The 13,671-nt window shown below is 37.0% G+C and overlaps 1 protein-coding gene across 6 annotated transcripts in view; it reads right to left on the reverse strand.

Annotated features, from left to right (window-relative positions):
* LOC124182926 (protein phosphatase Slingshot homolog 2) overlaps positions 1-13,671 on the reverse strand; it is a 168,097-nt gene that overhangs the window by 79,572 nt on the left and 74,854 nt on the right. The window contains exon 1 of one of the 6 annotated variants that reach the window (XM_046570747.1): positions 9,280-10,150. The exons of 4 other annotated variants lie outside the window; for them this stretch is intronic. In XM_046570747.1, coding sequence (XP_046426703.1) covers positions 9,280-9,359 — 80 coding nt within the window. In that variant the 5' untranslated portion in view covers positions 9,360-10,150. Of the gene's footprint in view, positions 1-791; positions 814-9,279; positions 10,151-13,671 lie in introns of those variants that run through there. One more of the 6 variants, XM_046570750.1, reaches the window with a different exon arrangement.

A 13,671-nucleotide genomic window follows, 5' to 3' on the forward strand; every position in this document is an offset into this window, starting at 1 on the left:
GTAAGGGTTAATTTTGTGTACCATGAATATAAATGATTATAAATAATATGTTCAAACGTTGCACATTATTACTGAACAAAAGACAGAATTTCTCTTGCGAACAATATTGTAGCGAGTTGATATTTGTGAATAAAGAAACGTTGGAGAAAGTCAATAATTTTCGATCAATCTTAGTTCAATTTTGACGAACTTTTGCCGTTGAAAATAAGAATTTATAATGAAATAATAACCGGAGATTGTAACGAAAAAACGAAGAAGCAAAGCAAGCTTTTTTCCAGAATAATTCTATCGAAATGCAGATTACGACTAAATCCGCGTGTGATTTGCCAGTCGGTCTTGATAAAAAATGGATAAACATAATTAGGTATAAACAGGCTATAATAGTTATTTTCAAAGATTTATGCATCCAGAGAAAGAATAGCACCAAAAATTCTGCACTGAGAAAAATTTCATTTCTTACAGTAACTAGGAAAATTGAGTATTAACGTCAATTTATTCTTGCGCGATCACTAAATTTCCGCAACAATTGCAAGAAAATCTAGCAACAGTGATCGTAACGAGAAAGAATAGTAACGGATACCAGACTTTCCGGCAACAACTAGAAAACTAATTTTCATTCTGTACCTAGAACTGTATTTTTCGATTGTGGTAAAAAAATGAAAATAATTAAGAACCGAGCGGTAACCAGAACCAAAAATTTCTCTCAGCGTGATCAACTAATCACAATACGAAAAACCCTCACTTGGTTTCACTCGTTTGTGTTATTTTATTTATTTATTAATTTTTTTCACCTTTAATTTTTTGCAAGCACGCCGAAGAAAAATTATTCGGCTACTTTGCTTTGCTCATTTCAACTTCAACAGACTCTGCGTTCCTTCGGAACCAACAGTGTTCGAACCAAAGCATGCGGAGGGTTTCCAAAGTTCCTTCCTCTTCCTCGCAGCCAAAGTAAGTAAGCACACGTACACAAGGAAGCACCACACGTATCGTAGTCACAGCTAGTATTGATTTTAGAAACTTCCTTCTACTTCGGGTTTTGCATTATAAGAGCGCATAATTCTCCACGCTTCCCTTCTTCCCTTCCCCTTCTTCACTCTCTCTTTCTCTCTCTCTCTCTCTCTTTCGTTCCGGCTCTTCTCGCCCTTCGGTATCGTGGAATGCGGTGGGTTTTACTCCTTGGTGTCCTGTGCGAGGCACATTCTTTCAACTTATACATGTTTCACACACATTCAGGATATTGCGGTTTCGGGAAGTTGAATAAGAAAAAGCCGGAAACCTACACGTTTCTGCTTGTCGCGTATACCAGTTATTATAATCTTATATTATAATCTTCGCGCGTAACTCTTCTACGCGCAATATTCAACTAACCACATGTAGGTTATAACTTTGCCTGAACGACAGATTTTTAAAGTGGATAAATCCGATTCACGTAAGAAAAATAAAAAAAAAAGTTACCGCGATAAAATCAGTTTTCTTCCACTTTTCAGTACAAAATTATTCACGGATGGAGTTTATGTTATTTTCTCCGCAATATATCGGTTTTGGTGTTGTGAATATTGCGTTGCAAAAAATTTCTACCAAAAGGTCTGGTTTGCGACTGATAATTTCACTCCCCAAAGGGAACTGCTTCGTTTTATTGAATACTGAAATCAAATTTTACATTTTACTGGACATTGACGCAAAACTCGGTGTGAACGTTTCCTGAAATTCGTAATCGTTGTTTGTTTGAAGTAAACTTGTGCGTAACACGTACAGCAGCATTGATTCATATTAAATTCACCGTAATTTATCTGAATAATGATAAAGTAAGCTGGTAGTAAAAATTAATCATATTTACGATTTACCGCGTGGCATGTTTGTAGGCTTGTGCAAAAGCAAGTCTGCAAATGACATGTGAAAAAACGTTAGAAATTGCGTGTCAAGTATTTCTCGCAAGCGCTGCGTCGGATAATTTGAAACTGATGAAACCAAGATAAAACCGGTCGAAATTGATGTTCGAGTCACAGTTGAAATCACAGGGGAAATAAATTACGATACCGTCAAATATTCAAGTCTTTAGGATTGACCCGATATTGATTTGAATCCAAAAAACTGTTATAACCGTTAAAAGAAATGAAGAGAGAGTTTTAGTGAATTATTGAAAAATAGTTTCTCTAATGAAAAAAAAAAAAAAAAAAAATAGGGCATCGTGAAACGAAATCGATGCAACCGACTATATTTTTTACTTGCATTTTAAAGGAATTGAAAATATTTGAGGAAAGAATTGCTTTTTCTCTCATTCTTTGTCTCTCTGTTTGGCTATTATCCCCTCCTTGATGCAACAATTTTCTGAAAATTCCAGACTTTCCAGGTTCCTTTCAAAAAGATAATACACTCCGACTTCAAATTCGTAATTTATATGAATATTATAACGAATCATTTTTATTAAAAGATATCGTTGCGTGTCCTAAGATTGATAACATTATCGGAAATCCGGTAGCTCTAAAAATGAAGCAAATTGTGCTTATATTTAGGAAATTAAAATCTTTCGTAACTTCTGCAGTCATTTTAAAGTTACAAAACATGATGACAAATCGAAGAAAAAATACATGACACATTCTCGATTTCAATGTGACTGAAGTATATGATTTTTGAAAATACGAAAATCATGTTTGATGCTTTGAACCGCCACGATTCAACAAATTGTGACAATCCATACAAAACGAGCCGGAAAAACACTGTTTTTCCGTAATACTTTTAATCGATAAGAAAAAGTAGAGATATATCGGTAAAAAGAAAGAAAAAAAGAAGTGTAAGAAAAAAATTTTATTTACGAAAAACAGAAAAAAAAAAAACAAAAAACCTAATCGTTCACTTGAAAAAAGTAATAAAGAGAAAAGGTATAGGTAGGTTTGTCGATAAAACATTGAAAATTAATTCATTTCCGGTATAACAGACGGTTCAAATTAAACGGGACGTGGCAATTTTCCATGCTAATGATTTGTCTGTAAAATCCTTACAAATATCAGATTTTTTCATAGAGCCGTTTCCGTAATCATCGCGGGAGTTTATCAGAAATACCGAAATTTTTCTAAAAACCTACGTTTCGTAGTTGAAATAAGGAAAGATCGATTTCCGACCGAAACTAACAGTTTTCTTACATCACTAAACGTGATAAAAAGTTAAAAAGATACATCGGTGTATCGAAGTTGGTAATTTTATTTTCCTGTCGAATGTTTCGTCGCCAACTTCAACCTGGTCCGATAACCTAAGTAGCTAAATACATATCTTATACATAATACCGCGATATTAATAGTTTTCATACATCGCCAAAGATGATAAAAAAGTTAAAAAGATACATCGGTGTATCAAAGTTGATAAATTTATTTTCCTGTCGAATGTTTCGCGGCCAACCTCGTACGTACCTTGTACATAATTCCGCGACACCGACGGGCAAAGGAAACGAACCGAACTGGAGAAAGGAGGGAGAAACGAACGAAACTATGCGGCGGTGCGCGTTGCCAATGGAAACAGAAAACACACAAACGCCGACACGAGGTCTTTATTGTACCGCGTGCCGTCTCCTAGGTTCCGAACTACACAGCAGCAGCAACCGCTCGCCCACTTCCTGGTTGCGTCCAGCCAAAGCGGCGCCGGGGACTCGAATCGATATGTCATCGGCCTGGAATTCGTTTCCGAGACAACGCCGCAGACCCGAAGTAAACGTCGACGCGGATTCCGGTTGCACCTGACACCTTACGCCTTATAAGACGTGTAACGTCTCGGGAATTTCTCGGCTCTTTCGACGTCGGCCGCAAGCCAATTATTCCGGTACACTCGGCAGCAGCGATCCCGAGATGAATCATTTTTTCGACCGCTCGGTTACGTTGGCGATACCGAATCCGCGACCGCGGCGCCACCTTCGGCCGTCCGCGAAACTAACCTAAAAATATGAAATTCTACGGTCATGGGGCACGTTGTGTTTGCAAAGATTGAGCCTGTTTCGCGATCAGCCGGCGGTGGCGCTGGGGTATGATTCAGGATTGCCAACGTAAGCGACTTGTTGAAAAAATTACCCTGCTCGTAATCAATGCAGCCAAGTGTACGTCCGTTACGTGTGTTTACAGATACGCTAGAGGACTCGAGCGTCTTCAAGGATGAATCAAATGTTAAAGGACGAAAGAAACGAGCGGTTAATATGGCTGACCTTGATGAAAAAATTCGGTTATTCGAGTATCTCAAGAACCGCGCGATCGAAAAATTCTAATATTTAGTCGGTTCTAAATTGCGTCGATTGTGAGCAAAACCATCAAAATCCTTTTATTCGTTCTCCAGATATTGTCGGAGAAAAAAATTGTAACACAAACGAAAACAACCATTCGAAAATGATCAGAGGTGATTCTCTACAACTTTAAATGTTCAGACCTAGTGAAAATCTACTGAAATCTGTTCACTGAATAAAATGAGCCCAAAACATTAGAATAGAATGATAAAGACGATGTAATGATAAAATCTCTTCTCAAATCGATGACATCTTAATTTGACTTTGTCGAATTTTCTGAGATCAATTATTACTACATACAATAAGGGATGTTCTTTCATTCGAGTTGATTATCAGTGAAGCAAATGACATCGCTGGAGATATTTTAACAATTTTTTTTCGCACTTCCTAACTTTTAATTTGGACGGTACAGACGATTCATCCAGAACATACTATTACACGGAAGAAGAGAACAGACGGAATGCCGAGCGATGGAAATAAAAACTTGGTTGAGACGTCATTTTTTTTTTTTTTTTTTGTATTAATTTTTTCAATAAATATTCAATCACCTATGTAGGTAATTTCTTCATTCTACAAAACAATTTGCTTTAATTCAACCTGATGTTTTTTTATTACCGCCGCAAAGAAGTAGAGAATAATTTCATTAATTTTAAAAACAGTTTTTCAAATTTATTGATATTATTTCATTGTACAATGGTGCCTATGAAGTGACATTATACATAGATATCACTGTTTGATTGAAATAATTTAATAAAATCAAAGAGACTCTCGTGAATTTAAAAAACCTACTCATACGTTTTTAGATGAAGATATTTTTTTTATTTTTTTTTTTTTTTTTTTATCAAGTAAAACTAAATTATTTTGTGGTTTAAAATCAGAGCGTCGCAGTTAACGAGTTTTATTTTCTAAAAAATCAAACAAAAAAATAAAACGACCCCTGGATAAGTAAATGAAGAAAAAAAAATCCGACAAAACTTTGCTCTGACAATGCAAAAAATCCAATCTTACCAAGACATAGGTAAGAACATGTCTGGATCTTCATTACCGAAACGGTAGATAAATTTCCAACAAAAACGACGTAAAGTTACCGACGTCTTGATGTAAAGAGAGTTTCTCAAAAAAAATTCCGAATACACACGCAGTTACAGCCCGTCAAACTGGGCTATATAATAGATGAGTCCAGGTGATAAAGAAGCTCCAGTGACGAGCAAGAGGGGAACTTTTTTATACGCGCTGTATTAATAAAATCTCCGCAACTCTCTGCTGCACAGGTAAAAAAAAGGAAAAGAAAGAATTCGATGGGAGGAGCAGCTGTGATGTAGATATGTAACGTGGAGTGGAATCGCTTTGGGAACCGGTGAGATTCGTATAAAAATCTTCGTAAAGCTGTCAAAGCCTTAAAATATTCGGGCATACGTGTGTAACGTGTTTAAACTTCTCTGTTACACGTTACAAGAAGTGGTTAAAAATATCGAACAACTAATTTTCATCAAGTAGAAAATATTATTTTTCAATTAACAGGAAAGATCGAGAATGACACTTTTTTACGTTCCTTAGAAAAAAAAAAAAAAAAAAATTACAACGAGAAGAAATAATTTTTGTAGAAATACTTTCAAAATAATGCGACACTGTATTTCAAAGTTGAAGCATTTGTTTTAACGTAATTTCTCGAAAATCCCCGCGCATAGTAGCACTCTAAAAGAAAAAAATTCAAAATCTACCGTGCAATTTGTACGAAATAATTGTGTCCACCGGTATAAAAAAAAAAAAAAAATGGTGGAGATTACAAAAACTGATCATCATTACCGTTTGTAGCGTATAACTATCATCGTATCACGTATGATATATATTGATTGAAAAGATAATACTATCCGCGGAGATTCCCGCAGCCATACGCATGAGGATAATGGGTAAAGGTATAACGTAGAACGGCTAGAAACGAGCTCCAACAGGGTCCCGAGGGTCCCGAAGACCCGGGGCCCTTCCTCTCTGTGGGGCATTAAATCCAACACCAGCTGTCGCGTCGTCAGCTGACGTAATATAGCCGCCATCTTGTTTCACGTCGGCGAGATTTCGTGACGACAGCGATTCGAATTTAGTGCTTCTAGTCATCCTCTACTTCTTTTTCTTCTTCTTCTTCTTCTTCTTCTTCTTCTTTTCTGCAACTTGCCAGGCAGCCTCTTATCTGTTACTCGTCTATAAAAGCGTTGCTCCGCAAGAAGAGAAGAAGAACAAGAAGAAGAGGAGGAAGAAGAATCTATAGGTTAGGTATATACTACGTAGGAATTTGTAGTGAAAAGAGAGAGGGGGAAAAAGATGGGGGACTCTGAACTATTATTCACTCAAGATTTACTACATTCCAGGTATAGAGGCACCGTCTCAACTTTTGTGTTTTTGGTTTGTACCTACTCTGCAAGAAAAGAAATCCTATGTCGTTGCCGAATAATAAGATGTCAAGAGTCTTCTTTCTTTATACAATAGTTATAGTAGTGATAGTTATATTGTTACAATTGTTTCTTTGTATATATATATATATATATATATATTTGTATATATATCGGCTATCGAACACATCATGTTGAAGTTAGTAACGTTATCGTAGCGATTAATACTGAGGAAAAATCATTATTTCACAATTTTGGAATGGTCTGAAATGCGGTAAACCGTCATGAAACAAAACACATTCATATTTCGAAATCCTAGTACCTTCAAAATCGTTTGAAAATTAAGAAAACAGTGATTTTTTTCCCCAATGTTTCGTTGCAATAACGTTACTAATTTCAACCTTTTTCAATTTTCGATTTTGTCTTATTACACGTACACAGCAGGCTAAAAATTGGAATGCTTGGTAAAAATTACTTTTTCCCCAAGAAAGCGCAGTAAATACACCAAAAAGTGAATTATAATTTATCGCGCCTGATAATTAAAACACCGTCAAATCGACTCCTCAATTTTTTAGACTATTGTAAGATATTCGTCAGGATTAACTCGGGATTTTTTGTCAATTGGTTTAGTTTTTTCACATATTGTGACATATCTACAAAATGCCATCGTCGCGTTTATAAATAATAATAATAGTAATTAAAATAAAATTAAGCATGCATCGACATCCCAACGAGGAAGCTGGAAGTCGTTGTTTATCGAACCAGCAATAATTGTTACACACGGATGCAATGATGAAAATTCTCAAGAAAGAATCTACTGAAATATATGTACCTAAAGATATCGGCAAACATTCATACATTCCGCAATTTCTCGAACACACAATTCAAGTAAGGCGCAATCGCCGCGAAAAAAATGTTTGTACATCTGCGCATTGAATAAACGCACTCGTCGCGTGTAGTATCATTATAAAATATCAAATTATCGCTGATGTAGTTTTATGGTCAATTTGTTGGGGGTTTTTTTTTTTTTTTTTTTTTACTTTTTGTACGGAATTTGACCACTGATTATCAGTTTGTAGGAAAACATGGTAGATGTATCTTGTTCAGGTATCGATTTAAAAAAATCACATCACAGATTAAGAAATAAAGTTTTATACAGTGAAACTGTTAATAATATCGAGTAATTCTTAATATCTCACACGATGTAGTTCATCGAAAAATTGATAACGATATTATTACAGACTAGCATGTTTTTTTTTTTTTCTTCGATTTTTATACTTTTGCGCGAACAAGCATAATTCAGTTACATATGTACCACAAATAATATGTAGTACATACTCTAGATACCTGGAGATATATGTATAACCTTCCAGTGTTACATGTGAAATGAACACAGCGATACAAGGCAGGCTAAGAATTCACCACCGTGCCTTCTATACTTTTATCCGGTTTCTAAATCCTGCATAATTTTGCAAAATATTTCACGTTGAAACGGTGAAATATGCGTACAGTTGAAACAGAGTACATCAACGAGAAGTGAGATAAGAGAGCCGGTCTGGCGATTATGCGACGAGAAATTCGCGTGTAGTATATTCATGTATTGAAATACGTGAGTGTTAAAAAAAAAAGAAAACAGAACCACGATTCGTTTTTCGCATTGAATTACACAAGCGTAGTATTCGCCACAGATAATAACATTCAGGCTATTTCACTTGGAAATTTGTCAATACTTTACGTATTTCAAATCGATATAATTTTAATTTTTTGCACGTTTCTTCGTTCGTAGACGATTGAAAATAAAATTAAACGCCCAAATAATTTATTATGAATATTTGTGCAGCTCACCAACCTTGAAATTGAAAGTTGTCATTTTTTCCATCTTCTTCCACGTGTTAGATGAAAGCTCTTACTTGGCAATGTTTGCGATATAATCGGTGCTTTGCGAGTTACGTAAGACCTGTACGTTACATAGAGCGTTAAATTTGTCTAACGGTGAATTCGTCAATCTCCCGTAACACCGTGAAAGCGATTAAATCCAACTTCCAATCATTCGCTTTTAATCGCGACCCTAACCAACTCCAGTTCGGCAATTAATCTCAAAGGTGTCATCTCGACACGCCGTCCAGAACATGTTCGATTCCCTTGATTGTCGAACACGCGTGACACGGAGGAACGCGGGAAGGGAGGAATCGGACGGGAATGGAATTGGAACGACACGTGCTCGCCGCTCGGCCCTTCGCAGGAAACAAAAGACACGCGCTTTCGGAGCGAGCCTGAATCACACGGCACATAACGGTTTTTTCGTAAGGACGGAACGCCGCGAGCCACGGAGGAATGTTTCGTGGTATTATTCAAACGAGTTAATAGTCAGCAATGACTCTGCCTATCGCCGAGATTAGCAAACTTCTCGGAGGGTAAAAACCGACGATGAGACGAGATGATAACGAAACTTTTCACGGCGTAAAAAGTTCCTTGATAGAATAATACATCGTACTGAAAGTTACGAGAGTCGTTAAATCTAGTAACTTTTCTACGCTCTGTGTCTGAAGTTTACTACAACGCTGCAGGGAATATCAATTCCCTAGATACGAATAAACCTTGCAGGGAACTTCTTTGTCATAGGTTGATAATTACCTGATATATTGGATGTAACCGTGCCTGGCATCTTCGAAGAGAAACCCAGGGTTCCGCATAACGATATTTTCAAATACCATTAAAACACACTTGATGATTGGTACACGTGTATTCCACCACTAACACCCGTTCACTCGTTGTACTGCTAGGCTTGCGCATCCGCATAAATCCGTGAATATTGTATCGAAACTTGTTTGGAGCACACTTTCGGTGATAAAAACTTGACACTGAATAAAGAAGAATCGATTATGACAAGTTAGTCAGAGTTACATTTCAAGCACACACTACAAACGCCGACGATCTTTTTCCACTAAACACACACGCTGCACGGTATTCGAATTTCAAATTTAAATTCCAACCTCGTTGTAATCGATCAGGCTCACTTCAACCGCGATATTTTCGCGGTAATCATTTTAAACCACCGAAGTTGAAGAGAACGAGGTATAACAAGAACGAGAATAAATATTCCATGGCAAAGTTAACTGTTCCGTAATTCAAACGATCCGATATTTCTGAGAATCGTACGATTCAGCCGCAATTTTCAAACTCATCGTTGAATCAGTCGATTACCACGATAACGTCGTTTCCCCTCAATCTCCTCGTCGTTTCGTAACAAATTCACCGTCGATTTTCGTCAAGCGAGAAAAGAACGCTCACTCGAGGCAAACAAGATAAAACGAATAAAAAAAAACACAGCAAGCCACACAGCGTCGAACCCACCCGCGCCTATTATCTCCAAATTTCCACTTCACGAGGCTGAGATTCTCCGAGTTTCGGATTAAACTGCTGCGCTGCGCACGGACGGCGTGGTTTCGTGTCGTTCGACCGTAACGCGACGTCCCACCATCAGTTTCAAAAGCTGCGAGGGCTTGACGCGCGCGCAGCAGCGGACGCGAAGCGACTGAGGATCTCAACGGCGAATGCCTGCGACCAAACACGAGACGCCTCCTCCCCCCCACCCCGCCCCTCCCCCCCTCAGACGACCGCAACGCTCCCCCTGCACGCCGCCGGCAGCCGTCTGCCGAGGACCCCTCGCCCTTGCAAGTGAGGGCAACCCCCGTGTGACGCTTTTTCCAAGGGTCTGCGAATAGTGCGGGTTGAGTCGAATCGAATCGAACGGTGAAATTCGACACGGAAATCGGAATTGAATATTCTCGGTATTCGAATTATTCGAATACTGGAGTATTCGTTTCGAACAATGGTTGAATAGTAGTCGAACCGCATCGAATAGAGAAATTCGACTCGATAATAAAAATTGAATATTTCGAATAATTCTAATAATGGAGTATTTGTTTCGGATATTAGTGGAATAATAGGCGAATCCGAACGAATGGTGAAATTCCGGCAGTCGAATAATCGGATTTTTCGAATAATTCTAACGGTTCGGATGCTGAAATATTCCTTTCGAATAGTGGTTGAATAGGTAGAATTTTTTCAACAATTCAAATAGTTCGAATACTGAAATATTTGATACAGGGAACGGATCGAATCAAATCAAATCTAATGTTCCAAAATTTGGATGAATCGAATTTTTTCAACGATTCGAATAGTCTGAATAAATTGAAATATTCGAATGGGTTGAATTTTTGAACAATTGGAATAATTTCAGGTAATTAAGATATTTCGAATACTGGAATATTTGATTCGAATAATAGTCGATTCAATTTAAATTAAATTAATTTAATTTTTTTGGAATCAAAATTGAAACGAGCTTTCTTACTATGGAAATTTTATGAATCTATGATCAATGTAGGTGTCGTTAGTTTCTCCTGTCACTTGCATCGCTAATCATTGGCACATAAAATTTACCGAGTACCAGTTTGGATTCCAAAAAAATAGCGAGCCACTGCTGTGTACATATAATTTTCTATCAAGTTCGTAGCCATTTTTATAGCAACATTACAGATTTTTATTATTGTTTTTCTCTGAAATGTATTCTAAGAGTCGAATTAGACTTTTGTGTCAAGTCCGGAAGGATTATAAATTCCTTAGAGAATATATTGAATATTTTTCCTCATACAGCGTGTCGATTTGTTACAGACATCTGACTGCGGATAAGTTTTACAGAATTATGCGAAAACTTTTACAGGCAAAACTTTGACCACAGTGTTCAATTGAGACACGGTAAGAGATTGTCAGAAATATAACACGAATGTAAAAACGACATGCGAAAAGTAAATTGGCGTTATAATGATTTATAAAAATGAAATATCCAACAATCCAAGAATCTGTGAACGAAAATTTGCAACGAGTACATTATCACTAATACAAACAAAATTGCAGCCTGCCGACAACCTGCTTTACTTACTAAACACTGAATACGGAAATTAATTTTACTTTAAACCAAAGAGGTAAAAAAGGAAGTTTCGAATATCGGTCGGTAAAAAATCGATGAAAAACCCATCGAACCCGTTACGAATGAGAAATTTACAAGATAATGATACGCTCGAACACTTCTGGCTCGCTAATGGATTCTATACGTTACATAAGAATATAGAAGTTTGTATTCGTTGAGTTTAGACACTGTATGGCGAAAGAGGAAAAAAAGAAGGAGAAGAAATAAACCAAAAAGAAGAGCAAATCGATCCGTAAAGTCCATCGATGGGATTTAACTGACGACGTAAGTTTCCGACGTAAACTTCAACCGGGATGTAACTTGATTCCTGCGCATCAAGCCGATGAAAAATTGTCTCATCATTTTTGCATCCGTGACAATTTTTTCGCGTATCAGGAAAGATCTCTTTATTTCAAAAAATTCTTCCGTCCTCGCCTAATTTTCAACTACCGTGATTGTCAAAGCAACGAGAAAATGGCTACTCGCGGGTTGTAACGCACACGTAAATAATAACGCGTACCAGAGGAGTTTACAGATTTACGCACACGGTAGGCTGCGTTCTGGACATGAAACGACTTTAACAGGAACAGGTGCAATGCTCTGGAAACCTGTTTTACGTAACGATTACGGACCGCGTTTCTCTCTCCCTCTCTCTCTCTCTCTCTCTCTCACTCTTCTCTCGCTCTCTTTCTGTCTCCCGATACATGCACCAGCTTCGAATCACACAAAGAACGCCTTGGATGACCAACAAAGCATGCACCAAAATACCCGGTCGAAATAAATCACCTCCTCGCGCAGAGAGCGGACGTTCGTGTTTTCGTGGGGAGAAGAAAAAGGGAAAAAGGACCGATAAAAAAAACAAAAAAATAAAAAATATCACTGCGTTTGTTACGCTCAACCCGACTCTGATTTTAAATTCCTGTCGAACGATTGCCAACGGGGTTCCAAAACGCTCGAGGCCACTGGGTCAACCCATGAACAATTTTTTTTTTATCGTTATTATAGAAGCAAATATTTGAAAAAAAAAAATAAAATAAATTTCACATCCTTCAAGGAGAAGGATTATTGTGCGAAATATATTTTTTCGAAAAATGCAAAATTTGAAGAAATATACTTGGTTGGAAATATTTACAATCAACTCGATCCGCGGTAACGTTGAACAAAATGTTTTTCAAGCGTTTCTTCGCGCATGGAATCGTATAATCAAAAGAGAATTGAATTGGATATTCAATTATTTGTTTTCACAGTCAATTGTCGGCTGTTTAAGGGGGGGGTACACCATGCAAGCAAAAAAAAATACTGCAACTTTGCGATTTTTTTTTGAAAAATCGGATTTATTTATGAACATGCGGTCTTGAATACATTAATATATAAGTCTTTGAGAACTTAAAAAAATTTTTTTATTGTCGAAAAATTTCAAAATGGCGTCGTGACAGTTGGATCCCCAAAGCCGCTCGGAAAAATGGGGTGCGAGATTTGGTGGAGTCGTGGATAGTCCTAGAACACACAAATTACAAAAAATTAGTTGTATATTATGTTTTCTTGTCCACTACGTACCACTTTTTTGATATCTAGTCTGAAAAATTTTTTTTGACCGTTTGAAGTCGCAAAAACGTGGTCGAAAAATTGAAAAAAAAAAAATCGTCACTTAATCAATCATAAAAAATTTTTGAGACTAGATATCAAAAAAGTGGTACGTAGTGGACAAGAAAACATAATATACAACTAATTTTTTGTAATTTGTGTGTTCTAGGACTATCCACGACTCCACCAAATCTCGCACCCCATTTTTCCGAGCGGCTTTGGGGATCCAACTGTCACGACGCCATTTTGAAATTTTTCGACAATAAAAAAATTTTTTAAAGTTCTCAAAGACTTATATATTAATGTATTCAAGACCGCATGTTCATAAATAAATCCGTTTTTTCAAAAAAAAATCGCAAAGTTGCAGTATTTTTTTTTGCTTGCATGGTGTACCCCCCCCTTAATGAGTTTTCATTTTCACCGTTACTTTCACCGGGGATAGAACAATTTTCATAAAATTTACCAAATCGCTT

The sequence above is a fragment of the Neodiprion fabricii genome, chromosome 5 (assembly GCF_021155785.1).
Source record: "Neodiprion fabricii isolate iyNeoFabr1 chromosome 5, iyNeoFabr1.1, whole genome shotgun sequence".
In the NCBI taxonomy this organism is placed as follows: Eukaryota; Metazoa; Arthropoda; class Insecta; order Hymenoptera; family Diprionidae; genus Neodiprion; species Neodiprion fabricii.